Source organism: Mixophyes fleayi, chromosome 3 (assembly GCF_038048845.1).
Source record: "Mixophyes fleayi isolate aMixFle1 chromosome 3, aMixFle1.hap1, whole genome shotgun sequence".
NCBI classification, from domain to species: Eukaryota; Metazoa; Chordata; class Amphibia; order Anura; family Limnodynastidae; genus Mixophyes; species Mixophyes fleayi.
This window is the reverse complement of record NC_134404.1, coordinates 202,581,641-202,601,744: the sequence shown is the minus strand read 5'-3', so window position 1 is coordinate 202,601,744 and position 20,104 is coordinate 202,581,641. Positions and strand designations below refer to the sequence as shown.

Below are 20,104 nucleotides of genomic sequence, written 5' to 3'. Positions count from 1 at the left end.
TATTATAATTATTATTATTACTATTATTATTATTTTCCATGTTTTATGGAGCTCTCTACTGCAGCAACACCCTAAGGCCTTAAGCCTTTACAGTGGTAGGGTATATAGGCAGATCAAGGAACATTCCTTAATTTATAATTTAACTACACCATGGAAAAAAGAGAAAAGAACAGGAGCTAAAAATACAGGAAAAGTGTTGAAAGAGAACACTGATCACAAATTCATACTCTGAAGGAAATTAGAATGGTACTTAGTACAATTATCATTAACAATGGCAACACATATAATACAGTACATATGCCTCCCTAGTTTCATATACATTTGGATATGCAAATCTTATTATTATTATTATTATTAATAATTTTTTACTATATTTTATCCCAGAACATATATGACAATAGCCTTCCACAGTGATTTATGTTAAAAAGAAACCTTGATTTTTCATGGAATTGCTGCATAATTGCATGGATTGTAGCTTTAATAACATTGAGATATTTTTTATTCTTGTGTGAAATGTTGTTTCCTAAGTTTAATGCTTAAAAGTTTAGAAAATCACTCCATAAGGGGGAAAAAATATTATGACCTGATTTTTTTTTAGCATTGTCAGCATTTCAGTTAAATTTACTGCACTATTAGTGAATGGACATTTAAGTGCTTTCTGTTCTTTCTTTACTACTCATCTAACAACCAATTGTAATTGTATTCTTTCAGATCTTCTTCACTACTTCCAGAGTGTCATTTATGATGGTCTTAACACACTCAATCAGTTCGGAGGAGGTAACGTTATTATGCAATTCAGCAGCAGTGAAAAATTATGCAGTCATATTTGAATATTTCTCCTAGACTTTTAGAACTGCTTTTCATGCATGCAGAACATCGATTAATGGATTATTAGACTGCTCAATAAATGCATTAATGCAATGATCTGAAGTGAATAATTAAAATGGCTTACTCAAATTACAAATTAATAACACCAGTGTCTCCATTTTTTTAGATGTCCTTCCGTACTTCCAGAGTCTCTTCTATGATGGTCTTAATAGGCTTAATTTATTCAAGGAAGGTAATGTCATCTTACACTATAACAAAAGTGGGAAATAGTTATTTAAAAACTGTGCATTTCTTTCCTTTCAATGCAAATGTCCATATGTCTGGATTTTTTTGCATAAAATATAAATTTCATACTGCACACATGCACAAATAGTAATATAAAACTTTTTGTGCATCTTTGGCTTACGACTCTTTATGCCAATTATCAGAAGCCACAATTAAATAAACAATGGTCTCCTCATATTTTTTCATGCTGAATCAGAAATAATAAATCTAATTTAAACAATTTTATATTATCTATAATTATATATTAAATCTAGAGGATTATAAAAGATCTCATTATGTACTAGAAATAAGGATATAAAATAAGGCACTTGGCCAATTCTATTTAATTAGCAATATCTTAATGATTGTCGCTTCTAATGATTACAATAATATTAATAACTTCCATATATACTTTTTAATCAAATGAAATATATAAATTTAGGACCATCAATATAAAATATCAAGACACATTCAGTATCCCAAATAATATAGCTCAAGTTACAGAGTAACAGGCATATTTATTAACCACCGCATTTTCAACACGATCCATTTCAATCCTTATCGCAAAAGATAAGTATTGCAATATCGTGACTATTTAAATTCTTCACTATGAACAGCAGTCGCGAAAAACTGCCATCCCTGCGAATATACTTTTTAATCAAATGAAATATATAAATTTAGGACCATCAATATAAAATATCAAGACACATTCAGTATCCCAAAAAATGGGATTATCAAACAAGTGCTTTCCCTTTTAAAACATACAAAATGTACAATAATACATAAACAACTAAAGGTCCACAAAAAGTCCAAATAAGTCTTCAAATAAAGTTTGTCTATTTTTCCCAATACGATCTCCAAACAACTGAAGAGACAGCTTCCTCAACAGTCACTTGTTGCTTCAAGAAAGATAAAACAAAATATAGTCCAGTATTGTTTAAAAATGAAAAATACTTGTCAGTGAATAAATAAAATAAACAAATATAATCATCATGTGAAAAACTCATTACCCGTCATGAATACACCCACTTTAGGGTTTTTACAAATTTGCCTGTAATGCAGTTGTCCGCTCCTCCATGTTCAGGTTAAGCAGGCACGGTCTACAACACTAATAACTTGTTTCTTCAAAAGAGTTTCCTTTTCAAGGGATTGATTTTCTAAAAAAAAATGTAAACAAAAGGAATGGACGTCGAGTGATACGTTTAATTTCAAATGAGATTGAATGTAAAAATATATACTATATCCACATTGCAAATGTACAACTAAATTAAAACAAATGGCGTGTCCTTATCCTCATATATTTAAATTAGATTCCTTCCAAACAATGGAAGAATGATCCTATTTCTCAAGTATACAGCAGTTGAGATGAAACCCGGGATTATATGAGCTGTGTAGGAAAGAGATCAGACATCCACATCGGACGAAGCTTACAGAAGCACCTACCAAGCCACCTTAGGCAGATAAAATGTCATTGTCATGATTGTTGATTATGATTGATTATTATTTAAGGGAATTGTGAAGGAACAACAAATTAATTAATTTGGTGCCGTGGCTTCTAAAAGCTGGTATCGCTACTTGCATAAAAACATAAATGACAGCTGTATATTTAACATATATTTTGACATTCATAAAATTCTTCATATTTTATGTATGTGACAAAGTGCAGCTTTTGGAATATGACTTTATTATATGTTTAAGAAGTGTTGTAACAGGCAAACTCAAAACGTGAGTCAGAAAAGAAGTACTATGAACAAGAATTTCTGTATTGAAATAATTACTTATTTTCAAAATATTAACATACAAACTCTATGCTTTTCTTTAGATTGTGTTAGCTTCCTCCAAAATATTTTCTATGATGGACTTAATAAACTTACTCAGTTCGGAGAAGGTAATATTATTTCTGAGATGTCTATGTTTTATGTTTATAGCCCCATATATGTTCTTCTGGTATATGTTCTTCTGTTTATCCATTAGGTATCTGTATTTTTGTATCAGGACTATTGTTCCCACTAATTCCCTCATAACTTGAACACATAAGCACTTAGTTCAATAGAGGTAAAATACTGCTTTCAGAATCAGAGTTTCATAAAACACAAATCTCTATTTAGGTAATCAGTTGCGTCTTGTGCCCTATTTTTGAAGCGCACTGGAGATGCATAGCAATACACCTTAGTTTCGCACCAGTGCATCTAGATTCTCCATTCAGTGCACATTAGGATGTAAGTCTACTCTCTGCCCTTGGAAGATGCCTCGCAAGCTAGAAGTGCACCCAATTGAGCAAAGAGGAACTATATGCAAAAGTGTAACTTTCATATCAAAAGTCCAACCTTGTACTACTACTTTAGAGCCAATTTTTTCACTGAATGAAACATTTCTGTTTTTTACCTAAAATACTACTCTGGTTAACTCCAATATGTTTTAAATTAGGTATGGGAGCAATGATACTTTATTCCATTTGTCACTTTTATTTGATACAGAAAAATTGACTAATTCACTTTGCATACCAAAGGACTATACAAAGTACAGGGAGTTTCCATTCCAAATGGAAGAATGAGAATTTCACTATGAGCACAGGAAGGATTTTTTTTTTACTGTAAGGGTAATTAAGTTGTGTAATTCATTACATGAGGTGGTGAGGACAATTTCACAACAGAATATAACAATAGATTGGATGCCTTTCTTACAAAAATGATATCTGTAGCCATAAATAGTAGTGAACATTATGAGGGTGTTTGATCCAGCGAATTTATTGCCATATATGGGGTCAAGAAACCATTTTTTCCTAAAATAGTCTAAATCGTCAGCTGTCACTCTAGAGGGTTTGTTGTGCCTCTCACTGGATCAACAGAATTATAATTTATGAAATATTGTATTCAATGCATCTGCATCCTTGTTCAACATTCTCTTGTATGTGTTCTATCTAAGTTCTGTGTGTTTGAAGGTTTTTATTATTTATATTAGACAAAATGTGCCTTAGAAACCACTTTTCCCGATCTCCACCAGCTCAGAACTAGTTCAAAAACCATACTCTTTGCAGAGAGACAATGACTGTGCACTCCTCTACATAGCAAGGATTACCCCTAAGAATAGCCATTTGGCCCTTACCTTATTTCAATAGTCTCTCTCTGCAAAATGAAATCTCAATTTTGCACTACTTCATACTTTATAAAAAAAAGACTTTACACCCTCTGATTGCAAAGCCCCAAAACAAAGGATTTGTGTGTTTACCTCATTATACAACCCATGAAGCATACATTTTAACACATTGTTTGTGCTTTACAGTGTTATTCAAATTTGTAAAAAATATATTAAAAATAGCCATAACTTGATTTTCTTCAGCCTAAATACTAGACACCATATCACTGGTGCTCAATACATCCATTGGGTACCAACTGTGTCTTTCTTTTTCCAGGTTTTCTTCAATACTTCAAGGGTCTCTTCTATGATGGGCTTAATAAACTTAGCCAGTTAACAGAAGGTAATAACAACCACCAAAGAGAAAGCCACAGCCATAATTGGCCTGGGTATTTCTACTCAATGAATAAGGCATGATTCTTATACAGTGCTGAATAAATGACCCTACTAATATGTTCAGGTCAGACAAGATTATTTTCTTACATCATGGTAGCAGATCATGATAAAATAGCTACATTTTAATTGCACATATGAGATGTATATATTTGTATTTGTTCCATATACAATACAAATTCTGATATACTTTCTTATATGTGGGGACATTGCTGATGTCCTGAAACATGTATTTTCACAAATATTTTCCCCACTGATTGCAAGCCCATGCAAAACATAAATTCTGTGCTTACCTCATTATATAGCTGTGAAACATTAACTTTAAAAGATTGTTTGTGTTTCAGTGCTATGCAAATACATATATAGCATTTTATGAATAACCATAGCTCATTTCATCAACTTAAAAACAGGACACCATATCACTGGTGCCCATTCCATCTGTCATGTACCAATTGTGTCTCTCTTCTTTCAGGTATCCTTCAATACTTCAAGGGTCTCTACTATGATGGGATTAATAGACTTAGCCAGTTAACAGAAGGTAATAACAATCCACAACCGTAATTGGTCTGGGTATTCCTACTCAATCAATAAAATATGATTATTGTACAGTGCTGAGTAAATGACAATAGCAAAATGTTATTGTCAGAACTGATTATTTTCTTACTTCAATGACCACTAAACCCCAAAATTGAAATTCTCATAAGGGAACCGTGAAAAAAATGTAAAAGACAATGTTCAGCATTAAGCTGATATTTCACTAAAGATCTGTTAAAAAAATAGCACAACTTTATTACAGATAGTTGAAGCACCTCCCTCATCATTTGGACTCTATCCTAATGCACTTTGATGTAGGTCAAAATATTGCTACTATAAACATAAATTGAGTTGTTATAACATCACTGGCTCCACTGCCCTGTATGAATTAATCTACAATGTACATTTTAATGCACCACAGATCCCAAAGCACTGTCATCTTACAGATATGAAAAGCTTAGTACAATAAATATAATGATAGATACAGATAATATCAGGTACATAGATTAGGCATACTAACTCTATGGATGGCCATGAACTAGCAATAATAGCATAAGGTAGTGGAAGAGTCAGCTTAAGACGTGGGAACAAGGCATGAGAGAGGCAGACATGCAACATAAGTAGTATAGGACCCTGTCCAGGACAGCTTGCATTCTTGAGTGAGGGTATAGAGAGTACATGCAAATGGGGGAAAGAGTGAGTCTGCTGATTGGAGGAGGTGGGAGGAGTGGATGAGCATTTAGGGGGGTAGGGTAGGTTGGCATGAATAGGAGAGTTTTAGTAGGATGAGGCAAGGTGTACCATAGAAGGGCAGCAGCGAGGTTATAGTGGAGTGGCTCTGCTGGGATGTAGATTTTGACAAGGCCAGTATATATGGGGGGAACCATTGGTGAAGACCTTGTAGATAAGGGTGAGCAGTTTGAACTTAATTTTGAGGCAATGAGGAGCCAATGAATGGATTTATAAAGAGGGGCAGTGGATGAAGAGTGGTGGGAGAGAAAGATAAGTCTAACCACAGCATTCAGGATGGGTTGAAGAAAGTTAAGGTGGGTGGGGAGGCAGTAAGGATTAGGTTACAGTAGTCAAGGTGAGAAATAATCAGCAAGTAGACCAAGGTTTTAGCTACATCTTGAATGGGGAAGAGGAATACTTTGGCAAAGTTGCAGAGTTGGATGCAGCAGGAATGTGAGATGGCTTGAATGTGAGGGATAAATCTAAGGAAGAAGTCAAGGATGACACCAAGCCAGCGCACATCGGAAATGATGGAGTGGAATGGGAGTGATGCTATAGGCTTGAGAGAGACGCTGGGAGGAGAGGAGATGTTAGCAGAGGTAAAGATGGTAAACTCCGATTTGGACTTGTTAAGTTTGAGGAAGCATTTGAGGAAGAGGTGTAAATGACAGCAGCAGTTTGACACACAAGATAGGAAAGAGAGTGAGGAGTCATGTAAGGAAAGGTAAATTTAGAAGTTGTCGGCATAGAGGTGGTAGTGGAGGTACAAGTGCAGATGAGTTTGGTAAGAGAGGAGATAGAAAAGAGTACAGGGCCAAGAAGAGAGCATTTGGAACGCTGATACAGAGAGTCAGAGAAAGGAAAGTGAGAATTGAAAGTAGAGAGACTGATGGAGCAACTTGAGTGGTAGGAGACGAACCAGAAGTGAGCAGTGTCACAAAGGCCAAGAGAGTGAAGTATGTCAAGGAGAAGAGAGTGATCAACAGTGTCAAAAGCTATGGAGAGTTCAAAGAGTTTACAAAGGGAAAAGTGGGCAAGGAAATGTCATTGGTCACTTGTGGTTGGTATCGGTCAAGTGAAGAGGGCGAGAGGCCAACTGAAAGGGGTCAATGAGAAAGTGGGTCAGATGGTTGAAGTTGTCTCAGTAATACACAACCTTTCATATAGATTAGTGTTAATCTGGGACATATTGTTCAGCTATCGCTATGGCTATTTTAGTAGTAGTAGTTAACTCAATACTCAGATTACCAACATACCATTGTGTCTTGTTTTTTCAGATCTTCTTCATTATCTTCAGTGTTTCTTCTACGATAGCCTAAATAAGATCAATCAATTCAGAAAAGGTAATTTTAATCTAAACTGCAGCACAGTCATCCATGGCCTTCCTTACTAGTTACAAAAATGTCTGATAAACACTACATACTAAATTACTAAACTCCCCATGTGTTCTACAGTTCCCAAGGCAATCCTTTTTTACGCAACTAAAAATCTTCAACTGGAATTATTATTATTATTTTTACAACCTGCATTGACATCATTATTTAAAACTGGAACTTATTGTGTTTTAGTGCATTTGACAGAAAGAGGAAAGCCAATGATGACAGTTACAAATGGAACAGATATCATTACAAATGGAGTGCTCATTTTCTGTTTCAAAATGAAGGGAGTCTTATAAATGCCCAGGCTTATTTCTAGTGATCTTAAGTCATAATTTTCTACATAATGCTGACCACATTCAGAGCAAATAAGGAGAGAAAGACTTTGTTCAGGGTGGTGCAATGAGTTTCTCCTTATTTCAGAGATTTATAGATTAGCGTCTTTATTGTTTAAAGCCAACTTTTTTAGTTATTATTTAAAACTTATTTAGTAAGTTAAAATAGTAAAAAATGGGTGAAATGTGTGCATGTGGGTAAATCAAAATCAAAAATTGTGAGCTAAAATTGGTTGGTGCACTTTTAATTAAAATGTTGGGCATTGGTCCTATTGGTCATCACATTCAGAATAATCCTGCTGCTTGGCCTGAGTGTTGACTAACAGGACCAATGCCCAATATTTTCCATACACGTAGGTTATCAGCTTGGATAAGATCAAGCTGAGATCATTCTCGTTTACCAATATCCTGATTTAACTGGTTACATTGGGGACTGTTAGTCCGCATGCAAGATGAACCCAAACACAGCTCAGTGCTTGTCTCCTGACTGAGTTTACCAACATCAATATAATGATCAAATTGACTTTAATAATATTATAAGCAGGCATCAGGCTCATTTTAGGGCAACAGACATTACATTATCAATATATAATAATAATTTTGTCTGTTTTTTCACAGATCTTATTCAATACTTACACAATCTCTTCTATGAGTGTCTTGACAGGCTCACTGAGTTTGGAAAAGGTAAAGTTAATTTAAACTACTGTTGAAGTTAAATAATTGGATGAAGGTGGTAATCGATATTTTCTGTATACTACAATCAGCTGCAATGTATTCGTATACAACATAAATGTTATTATAACATAATATATTTTATAAACTTTTCATATAAAATATAATGTGGTGAAAATGCTAAATAATGTTTCCAACACCTGAAATACATCAAGTTTGGTATCAATCTGCTTGCAATTTTATGAGAACATTCCTTGTGTTACTTGTGTAGCCTTCACACCATGAGAACGCAAGTTATAAACAATATCACTATTTCATACACCAAATAGCTAGTAGACAGGAGTCATAAAATAACAGTTATTCAGGTCTAGAGGCACGAGCCTGATAAAAGAACAGTTGGCAATTTCAAGAACAATGGCCAGAGAAATCCACCGATGCCATATTGAGTATCTGAGAGTGCAAGAACCTTCACCCAATGAATGAAGACCTTAAAACTGCACCTGTATATCTCTGTGATGTAACTACTTTTACAACTGTACAGTGTATAAATTGTTGATCTTTGTGTTTTGGAACCCAGAGCGTTCTCATAGAGACTTGTGTCAGTGCTGGCAGGCGCATGCTTATACATTACAAATTTTGCCTTTTAATATACTTTTCGTATAAAACCTATGTGCTTCGGAACCACAGTGATCGCAGTAGACAATATTTATTGGTAACGAAAAGATGAACATAACATTACAGATAAAGTGGAATATAGAGCATACATCCTTTATCTGAGTATTTTTTTCCAATCAGTCAAAATAACAATTGCACATACACTGTGTCAAATAAACAAATACACCTAAGTATAATGATTTAAAGGGGTAGATTTACTAAAATGTCTAAAAAGGAAAAGTGGAGGTATTGCACTTAGCATCAGTACATTCTAGAAAATTAAAGATATAATCTGATTGGTTGCTATGTGCAACACCTCCACATTTGCTTTTTAGAAGTATTAGTAAATCTATCCCAAAGTGTTTTTCTTAACTGTGAAACTTGACAATCTCTGTTGTTCTTTTCCAGACCTTCTTCACTACTTGCAGAATCTTTTCTATGATTGGCTAGACAAGTTTAATCAGTTCAGAAAAGGTAATTTTATGGTGCAATTAAAGCCACAGTGAAACAAAGCATAGGCAACCTTGTCCTGGTATTTTTCCTACTGAAAACAAAAAAATTAGCTAGCTGTAAAGTGTGTAGTATATAGCATATTTTTATAAACAATTGACATCAATTCTATGTAATTTCAGATCTTGTTCAGTACCTACAAAGTCTTTTCCTTGTTGGGCTAAATAAACTTATTCAAATTGGAGAAGGTAATGTTTTCCTTCATTAGAATATAGTACTGATCCTCCCATTTAACATTTCAATGTTTCACACATCTTGTTAAATAACTCTCTTTAAGTATATGGTCTGAATACGATACTGTAAATGTTCTTATCTGTAAGAGCCACTTCTGGACAGTAGTATAAATATATATACTGTGACTGATGTTTTTATACTTAACTAAGACTGTTCAAATGCTGTCTATCCCTTAGATATAGCAGATACTTAAAAATATGTAGTTTCTCTATATTGCATCAAAATCAAGTAATTAATGCAAATGTGAACAACCTTAATTCAAAGTGATTGCTGTACAGTAGTAGTAGTTATCTTAATATTCGGATTACCAACATTCCATTGTGTCTTGTCTTTTCAGATATTCTTCACTATCTTCAGTGTGTCTTCTATGATAGCCTAAATTGGCTCAATCAATTCAGAGAAGGTAATGTTATCCTAAACTACAGCACAGTCAACCATGGTATTCCTTATTAGATTTAATGTGATTGATTTCCGGTTTTCTGTGTATCAGAAATATTCTATGTAGCCTGCACATGGGTGGTTTATATGAAGGATGCCACATCATGCATAACTGACATGCTTTGTTTTATGATTTCAGTGTTTTACCTATAGTAGATCTCCTTTGCACATTGTCAACAGATGTGGTATTGGCAATAGCTGTTTGTGAGGGAAAGGGGGTGCTTAATTAATGTTAACTTTTTTTTTTAGCAAAGTTGAAATAAAAAGTTAGGGTTCTTCCTGCTTCATATATGGAGATTTATATTTTTAGGTTCATCGAATAGCCAGATACATATATATGGTATATCTTTGTTTCCTCAGATATTCTTCTCTACTTCCAAAGTCTCTACTACCATGGACTTAACAAACTTAATGAGTTCAAAGAAGGTAAAAATGTCCTGCATTGCATGTCCGTCCGAACATAGAATAACCATCAGTAGGTTTGGTATTTCTTTCTAAGCAGTTGAAAAAACCTGCTTTGTGCAATACACTTGTACACCACTTAGTACATGGTCTTATTTATTTGAAGAAATATAAAGTTGGGAAAGGGTAACTCAACATTCAAAGAATTATATTGTCCAAGCAGAGATTTACTTGTATTTATGTTACCCTTATTTATGATGACAGATCTCCAGTGTAGATGCTATACAATGAAATGAAGTTTCCCTTTAATTGTGGTTTATTTTACCTCAATATTTATAATTAAAACTGAATTGTGTCTTAATTCTTTCAGGACTTTTTCATTACTTCCAGAATCTCTTCTATGATGGACTTAATAAATTTACTGAGCTTAGAGAAGGTAAAGTTATTCTACTGTACTTTATAGTCCAAGTGAAAAACAATAGTTCTCCCCAGTGATAAAGATATGCATAACATTAGATATTTATAACACTTGTACATCTCTTAGTAAATGTATGTGTAATGATATGAAATTATTACTCTTGATTTTCATACCTCAATGTTCACTTAAAAATACATCCTGTATAGCAACATTTTCTGTATTCTTCCAGGTCTTCTTGACTACTTACAAAGTCTTTTCATTAACAGTCTTAACGGACTTAAGCAGCTGGGAGAAGGTAATGTTATTTATTCTGCGTACTTGCAATTTTCCATGCCTTTTTTATTTTAATTTTGGGTAAAGACTGCAGAGGTGACATGGTTAGTCCTATACAAGACCCTCAGAGCATAACTGACATCTTCTTGTATTGTGGTCTGATGAACATAGAACTTATGTTAGTAACCGTTACTGGAGCGTATTATACTACCACATAGCCATTGTATTTATTTAGTTATAGCTTTGTATTTATTTAGTTACTAATTGTTATTTATATAGCGCCTACATATGACAAGGTGCTTTGTAAAGAATATTTAATCATCACATCAGTCCCTGCCCCAGTGGAGTTTACAATCAATATGTATATATAAAGTCAATTAACCTTCTAGTATGTCTTTGGAGTGTGGGATGAAACCAGAGTACCCAGAGGAAACCCATTCATGCATCAGGCAAACTCCTCACAGGTATGACCCTGGTTGGAATCAAACCCATAACCCCATGACCCCTGGGCTCTGGTCAAGAACGCTTTAAATTTGAGCTAGCATAGATATAAAAAGACTATTCTTAGGTTTCTGTTCTGCTTGCCTCATCATATGTAAATACTTATGTCTTATGGAGAATTCTACACTAATGCTCTTGTATCCCACAATTTAGAGAGTAATTTGCTACAACTAATTGCAGCATATTGGAAAATAAACAACAGCCTTTGACTTTGTAAGGGTTTTGTTACATAATTTTTCCTCTGGATAGTTTTGGTTAAAACATATCTGTTTGCCATTAACCATTGGCAACAGCTAAGTAACATTATCGCAACCCTGAATAAAATCAGGATTGAAAAAATGTTGCTGGACTTTCTACATACTAAAGCTTTTCATCTCTGCAGTATAGCTATAGACAGAACATTCCCTTTCCATAACCACTGGTCTCCTACTTGCACAAGTACATGAGCAAACAAATGAAAGTCACTTTGTGGAGATTTCCCTAATGCAAAAAAGTGAGGAAACAAAAATCCCTAAGTAACAGTAAATAGCAATAGACTCTGGTTTATTTGTGTCCAAAGAACAGCTTAATATTATACAGACAGTCTGTCCCGATAGACGCTAGCAGTAAGAGCAATGTATTTAACAAAAGCTGCAAGGTGGTTTGTACAAATCAATACATTAAAGCTATCTAACAATGAAAACATATTTGAAACATTTTCTGGCATTTTCCCTTATGCATAAAAGTGAGGAACTGGGAGCTCCTGAGTGACAATAGGCAAATGGTCCTTATCACATGTATAACTCTCACGAAGGGATGTCAAGCATTCATGGCAGGAGTACTGGAGACATCCCATTAGCTTTGCAGATACCCCTGCATCATAGCATTATTTCTCAGGTGGTTTTGAGCAGGTAGAGAATGAATTGTTCAACAATAGACGTAATCATATGGGTAGTGAACTGAAGAGTTTACATAAAGATAATGAAATATAAAACATGGCTAGTTTTAAATACAAAGCCCGGAGATAAGTAAACAGTTCTCCTTCTGCATACATGTGTGATTCAGGGCAATGCACTGAAGCAGAAGTGCAGGGTAGCTTCCTGGAATGTGACAGGTTGGGGATAAGGCAAAGACAGGGGACCAAGTGGAAACCAGGTAAAATAAAGCAGGATTAGTTAGAGAATACAAAATAAAGGACCATATCCCAAAACATGGGTAGCTTTTCAAACATAAATGTTTGAAAAGCAAATACAGCAGGTCAAATACAGAGTAGAGACAACACTTTTCAAAAGATCATCACAAATACATAAAAATCATGGGTTTGTATGAAATGTGTCAGGTGTTTAACATGCTTTTACCAAAATTATTTTTCTGTAGAACACTGAAATATTTGCTTTACATTTTATTATGCTAATATGCAGCAAACACATAACAATTGTTTTCCTTCTTTTAGGTGTTCTTAATTTCTTCCAGAGCCTTATCCATGATGGGTTAAATGATTACAAAATTCCTTTCTTCTCCACCCCAGCCTACAGTGAAGAACAATCCTCTAGTCATTCTCTCCCTGATGGGACAAAGACAAGAGCACATGGACACTAGATATATAATTGATATTTATTAACAAAACCTTTTTTTTGACAGAAATTAGAGTGCGTGCCCTGGGAACAGGTCACACGGCAGAGTAGGTGTTTACATTTGTAAAGGCTATGAGAGTAAGAAAGGAGAATGACATGTAATGATATGTCATGACAAGGGCAGCCGGTCCTTCATTATGTGACAATGTGAGAGAGCCTAGAGAAGAAGTAAGAACTGCAAACTGCAAGACTAAGCATATTTATAAGTTTATATCATTTCTTTGTCATCTTTTAGTACAAGGCAAATCACTAAGATCAAAATAATGCAACTGGTTTCTTGCATTAATGTTGAAAAATTAGCTTTATTGTGCTGATAGCAGTGGCAGTAAATGAAATGGTACTTCTCTAGGCAAACTATTGTTGGTTGACAAAAATACCTACAGTACTTGTACATAGAACTGCATAATTTTTAGACAATTTAACTACTGCAAAAGCAAAATATGAAACTGCCAAGACTGAAAGAGTTACAAAATGTGGTGATTCATGTTTACTAAACGGTGCTAAGCTGTTGAACAGTTTATGGCCCATTCATGTCATGTTTTTAGCTTGTTGTGTTTTGCAAAGCATGGGCACATGATTAAAATATTCTCTTGCAACATACATACCAAGTAAACTGCATTATCTCATTGAAAAAAATACATGTCATCTGCTAAGTATACAGTGTCACACACACATGCAGACATGTAGATTATATCCCTCATCTACACTGTTAAGTCTATGCAGTTCCGCCATACTGTATTATTTAATCACTTGGTTTATCAACACATTTATGTATGTGCTGTTTGTTAAGTACTATTGAACAGACATTGCCTGTAACTATGTAATTGTGGTTAAATGGCATACATTATTCAGCCAATTTGTTTATTTGTACAGGTAGATTGATGATGGTAACAAATAAATTAACAAATTAACAAATGAATATCATCATGCTGCTTTAGACATTTAATAGCTTTAGCTAGGCTATTTTAAAATTTCAAGTGTGGTTGGATTTGGTGTAGTGTTTTTAAATACGTTTAAAATGCTATAGTGTGCATATTAATATATAATTGCATTTGCTGTAAAAACATTGCATGGTTTTGTCCTTTGGCTTGCTACTGGAGAATGTATATCAAGTGGTAGCAAACTAGACAGCTTTCTATGAAGCCTGTTCAATGTACAGATAATGTAAAACTATAGTAGAAACTATAGTAATTAGTACTCATCAACCAATCATCACCATAAACATTGTGCTTCCTGCATGTGCTTATCTATATTCTATGCTGCTGTGATGATTCAGCAAAATATTATTTTACTGGATAGCCTATATGGTTATTATTGTATATCTGATACCAGAAAGCTCATGATATTATATTTTAGGCCAGCTATAGTTCTGTATTTAACAAACACTATCAGGTAAAGGAACAAAAGAGTAAGTTAGAACAATTAATAGACAAAGTTACTCTTCACTAGAGGTTATACATTAAAAAGGTTATACATTAAATTGAATAGACATTTGCATACACATGAATGACACTGCTTTAATGCGCTGTGTTAATTAACATTTTATGTTACGAGGTTTCATTAACGATTTGAAGACTCAATGTATTTTCCTCAGTGAGAATGGTTAGATGCAGTTGGGAAAACATAATGCGTATTGGTGCATGTATCTGCAGCTCTGGCACAAGTATAAATGTGTTGGATGAGAGCTGTGGAAATAAGTAGAATAACAGTGTCACCAGCTGGGTCACTAAGCGAAAGTGACTGAATATCCAGTCATTTGAATTAATCTGTTTTCAGACAGCTGCTCCCTTTCCTCCTCTTTGACTGAGCCCCAGTAGAATAAAGTGGGAGCACTCTAGAGTGTTTGATCTCTTCACTGTGCAAGACATATTTTTATCACAGACCAATTAATATACCAACAGGTTTGTTCTAATTAACATCAATAACTCCTTCCATCAGGCAATATGAAACACAATGAGCATTGACGTTGTTGGTAGAATGCTGTACAGTAAAGAATGTAACTACCGTAGTAGCAAGGGGTATAATTGTTATTGGCCCAAAAGCTGGGGGGCCCTATCTTCCCTGCCAGTCCCTGTGAGTTTTTATACCATTGGTCAGTACATGGAGGGGCCTGTTGCTCTAGGGCCAACAAATGTTTAGTTACGCCCCTGTGAACACTGCACAACTTAGCACAGTAGCTTTAATAAATGTAGTTAAATAGACAAAAGTAAAAAAATATTTTGTCAATTGATGTTATATTATGGTCTATAAGTGGTGAATATAGATTTTGCTTAAAACTCTCAATACTATTTGTGGCCTCATGACTATATCATAAATATAGTGGTGTTTCTAATGCAAATGACATTTTTAATAATGTTTTCTAGGGGGGGGCACACACTTAATACTGTTCAAATGTGCTGTATCTAACAGCAAACAATCAGCAATTATCTTTGATTTATTAACAGATGGAGCAGAGTTTATTTCAATAAATGGTGCAACGTCACTAAGGAATTACTGAAGCATGTGTGCTATCTCGTAACAAATGTCTGAATAGCATAGCTGTGTATAGCTTTACATATTTAATGTGCAAAAATTTTATGCCAAAAAATATTCGCTCACTGTAATAGACTGTACTTCATCTGTAGTGCAATGTAGGGAAGATAATTAGTTTTTGATTGCCATTGATTCCTGCACATTTAAGGCCTGATTTAGGGTACACCATCATATTCAAATTGCAGGTTCACATGTATTGAGTTGCAACTCTTCTATACACTCTGAGCATATCTTGACGCAGCCAGAATTAAAGACACTGCAGTTATCATCATCAACTTGAAGATGATTTTTTCCAAGAAAGAAATAAAGAAAGAAAATTAGCCAAGACCGGTGCTATCGCCTGGGTAGGTTGCAGTTAAAGCAGGGGAAGAATGAGTGTAGGGTCCCCCTTCAAAAGTGGTACATGCACCAGGCTATGTCAGGCTGGGTTAGCCTTACTATAACAGCATGGGGTCTCCTGTCATAATGTGAAAACAGCAACAGCCTGGTCATCATGGGGCAGAATTCCCTAGGGAAATACATTCAGACTATGTGTGATTTTTAATATAAGGCACTTTTGTTATAACTTCATGTTCCAAAGGGTTCTGGCTGCTAGCGGTTTATAGTTCCACATGCTTCAGCATGCTCTGGCAGCCATGTGCATGTTTGTACTTGTAATTCTACAGGCACCAGCAAACCCAAGTAGTAAGTAACTGATAGTAGTTTATAATTTTATGAATTTACACTCATACCCTGGCATCCAGTGGTGTCAGCTATTAAGCATTGGGTCTTTTTTCCCTTAGGAGAAGCTGCATGTTTTTTGTGGGTCCTATTTATCAGTGCTGCTCAGATTGGGGTTTGTTTCACATTATGTCAGGGGAATCTCACTTTGTGTCTCCCAGTTATAATGTAACCAGCTGCAGTCTGGCATATCCTGGTGCTGGGTGATGCATTTGCATGGGAATCTATGCTTGTTGTCCCTCTGCATTAGTGGTAAACAACCCAGACTATAACATTTAATTATTCTTTTTTAAAAAAACATACTAAATAAATGTGTTCGTGAACATGAACATGTATATTTACCCAGGCCTTCGGGTGCTGCAACATATATTCCTCCTCAGAGGCTACATATCTATTTATATACTCAAAATAAGTATCTTCTAAATTCTGCACGGTTTTATTGCACATGTACAGTAAAACAAAGCATTTTTTTTGCAGCTTGCAGTTTGACTTATGTCTAACTCTAAATCAGGCACTTAGATTTTTTCAGATTCTTAATAAACCAACTTGAGTATATCAGATTTAAATGTTTTTGAAGTCCTTTCATTTAACTGAAGTTTACCTACATGGCTAAGAATGTCTCAGTTGGTAATTAAAACACTTTAACAAGCCGAAAGAAATGCGTATAACATACACTGCAAAATACAATTACATTTGCAGTTGTTTTATAGCACCACATAAACCAGTTTGACATCTTTAATGCCAATTTAACCAAGTTCATAATGAGTTACATCATCACTTTACATAGATGTCAACCACTCAGAAGCATGAAACAGAGTTATAATTACCAGGATAATTACAACTTTACACTTGCTGTATATGGAGAGTGCCATGTATACAATATTCATTTTACTAACATATAACCTTTTCAAAATTTTCTGCTTTTAATGTTACAGGACATAAGAAACTCAATTCATCTTTAGTGACCTTTTTCATTTTTAAATCTTGTCATATCTCATAAAGTATGGCTGTACATTGCTGTTATTGCTAAGAATGCTGTTATTATGCTTCCTTGTGATTTTTGTTTTGAGAATTGCAGAACAATGACCATGATGCATTATAATTTTATATCCTGACTGTCATTTAATTATAAGCTGGCTTTGTGAGCCATGTTTACAAACTGTAGTCTTAAGAATAAATTGCTGCTGTACTGAAATGTTTATAAACTACCAGGGCTTTGACATAGTAGTGTGTATATGCAATACATATGAGTACATAAAATAAACTTGATTTGCAGAACAATATTTTGTTTTATTTTTGAGTTGAATTTTCTTATTTAAGATATTTGTTAGGCTGACCAGTCTCGTAATAAACTTACAGAACTTAGCCGCCTTTCCCATAGAGCTTGATATGCTCACAGGTATTTGGATGCCCCCAGGTCTTAACTCTATTGTAGTGCAAATTTATTAACAAAACCGCAACGGCAAGGCCAGAGGAGGTAATCCAGATGATAACGGATAGTAAGACTTAAGCCAAGGTCTGGGGTCTGAAGCAAACAGAGTTGTCAAAGACAGGCCAATAGGTCAGGGCTGGCAGCAAGCAGGGGTATCCAAATAACAAGCAGAGGTCGGGGCAATCAGAGTTCACGCGGGTCCAAAACAAAGCCAAGGTCAAATCAGGGAATCTATCAGGAGTCAGCAACACAGCACACAGCAGCTCAGCTATCCACAGAGAATAACGCTATAACCAGCAGGGAGGCCAAGCCCTCCCTGCCTTAAACACTCAAAGAGACCAATCAGCAAGGAGCTTAGAGGGAGAGTAAATGAACCCCAAGAGTTGTTAATAAATTCATTAATTTAGCCACTGGTGTTTGGACTAGAGAGCATGCTGTCCAGCATTGCCGGAACGCGGCGCTGACTACAACAGCGTTCCGAGCGTTTCCCTGACATTGGATGGGACACAGGAACCGGAAGTGACGTCCCGGCTGTTGTCATGAGAGCCGGGATGCAGGAAGGAACGAACAGCGGTGAGCCGCCGCTCGTAACAATATTACATGGTTCATATAGAAGTATAGATTGTCATAATTAATGAAGACTACACATTACATCCCCTTTCAATTTTTGCTCTGACATGAAGCTTGTCGGTACAATATTATACAAATGCTGTTATATAAGACGTTGCCAATATGGGATACTTTTCTAAGGCCATGTATGAAAATGGGCAATGTGATTCATTAAGGAATGTAAAAGCTAATACGTGACGTATTTTGTGTTAACTTGCGTTGCGCATGCCAGAAATTAACTATACGCCAGTGAACGCTAGTGTGTGCAATTCACCATCAAGAGCATAGGACTCTTACTACAGTCTACAATTTCATGGGCAGAACAAGGAGGGGAAGGAGTGTATGCACATAGTCAATATACTGTGAATTTTTTTTTTTAATTCTTTACAGGTTTTTATTTCAGTTTATATACTATATGTTTTTATCTTTTTTAGATTAAATCTCAATGTCTGAGTATTGTTTTACACCTGTCAGGATATACCTTAGGTTTATGTTTATATAGGCTTTACTGTGCTGGGAAATTGTAGATAGTCTTAATGTAACATACAAACAATACAAATGATATGAAAAAGACCTATTAATATTTTGTTATTACAAATCTTCAGCACATTCAACTGTATAATAGATGATTACATAGACAACACAGGGAGGTAAAAACTAAGACAAAATGTACCGTATATATACTTGAGTATAAGCCGACCCGAATATAAGCCGAGGACCACAAAAAACTGGGAAAACTTATTGACTCGAGTATAAGCCGAGGGGGGCTTTTTCAGCATAAAAATTGTGCTGAAAAACTCGGCTTATACACGAGTATATACGGTATATATTACCTTATTAGCAACAACTTGAAATTATGAAGTACAAAAAGGGCAAACAGCACAACACAGTGGCAGAGATGTTAGATTTGCCCAAATATCTGGTTGTAGATGAGGGTTAGAAGTTGGGAAGAAAGGTTCCTATAAGAGTGATGTTAGGTCAGACTAAATGAAAGGGTTGAAAGAAGAAAATAAGTGTGGCACGTTTGATGATATTTTGAATTTAGTACGTATTTAGTATGGCAATTGAGGATGAATAGATGATAAGGCTAATAAGCTTAGTTGCAACATACAGTGTAGTCTGTGCTACCTTTTGTTCCCTAGTACTGCATTAAAGGTTATTGAGAGGATGCTACAATCATGCATGAATAGTAGTTATGCCCAGTGACGCACGCAGGGGGGGTTTCTGAGTCTCCAGAAACCCCCCCTGCGCTAACTAAGTGGCCGCTATAGCTGCACTGTCCTATACAGCAGCCGCGGTGCTGTCAAAGAAGCGTCCGCGGCGGTGCTGTAGTGTATACAGCACCGCCACGGACGCTTCTTAGACAGCGCCGCGGCTGCTGTATAGGACAGCGCTGAAGAAACGGAGCTGCTGCGCATGCGCAGCAGCTCTCGTGGGGTGGTGGGGGTTTTTTTGGGTCGGGGGGGAAACCACCCCCTGACAATCCTCCGTTCGCCCCT

At 35.4% G+C, this 20,104-nt stretch overlaps 1 protein-coding gene across 1 annotated transcript in view; it reads left to right on the top strand.

Moving 5' to 3' along the window:
* Positions 1 to 17,845, top strand: part of LOC142143217 (uncharacterized) — a 78,887-nt gene extending 61,042 nt beyond the window's left edge. Inside the window, exons 20-33 of the mRNA XM_075200929.1 lie at positions 712 to 777; positions 995 to 1,060; positions 2,915 to 2,980; positions 4,505 to 4,570; positions 5,093 to 5,158; positions 7,164 to 7,229; positions 8,216 to 8,281; positions 9,332 to 9,397; positions 9,556 to 9,621; positions 10,005 to 10,070; positions 10,466 to 10,531; positions 10,878 to 10,943; positions 11,155 to 11,220; positions 13,132 to 17,845. Coding sequence (XP_075057030.1) covers positions 712 to 777; positions 995 to 1,060; positions 2,915 to 2,980; positions 4,505 to 4,570; positions 5,093 to 5,158; positions 7,164 to 7,229; positions 8,216 to 8,281; positions 9,332 to 9,397; positions 9,556 to 9,621; positions 10,005 to 10,070; positions 10,466 to 10,531; positions 10,878 to 10,943; positions 11,155 to 11,220; positions 13,132 to 13,277 — 1,004 coding nt within the window. The 3' untranslated portion in view covers positions 13,278 to 17,845. The remainder of the gene's footprint in view (positions 1 to 711; positions 778 to 994; positions 1,061 to 2,914; positions 2,981 to 4,504; positions 4,571 to 5,092; positions 5,159 to 7,163; positions 7,230 to 8,215; positions 8,282 to 9,331; positions 9,398 to 9,555; positions 9,622 to 10,004; positions 10,071 to 10,465; positions 10,532 to 10,877; positions 10,944 to 11,154; positions 11,221 to 13,131) is intronic.
* Positions 17,846 to 20,104: the final 2,259 nt, after the last annotated feature.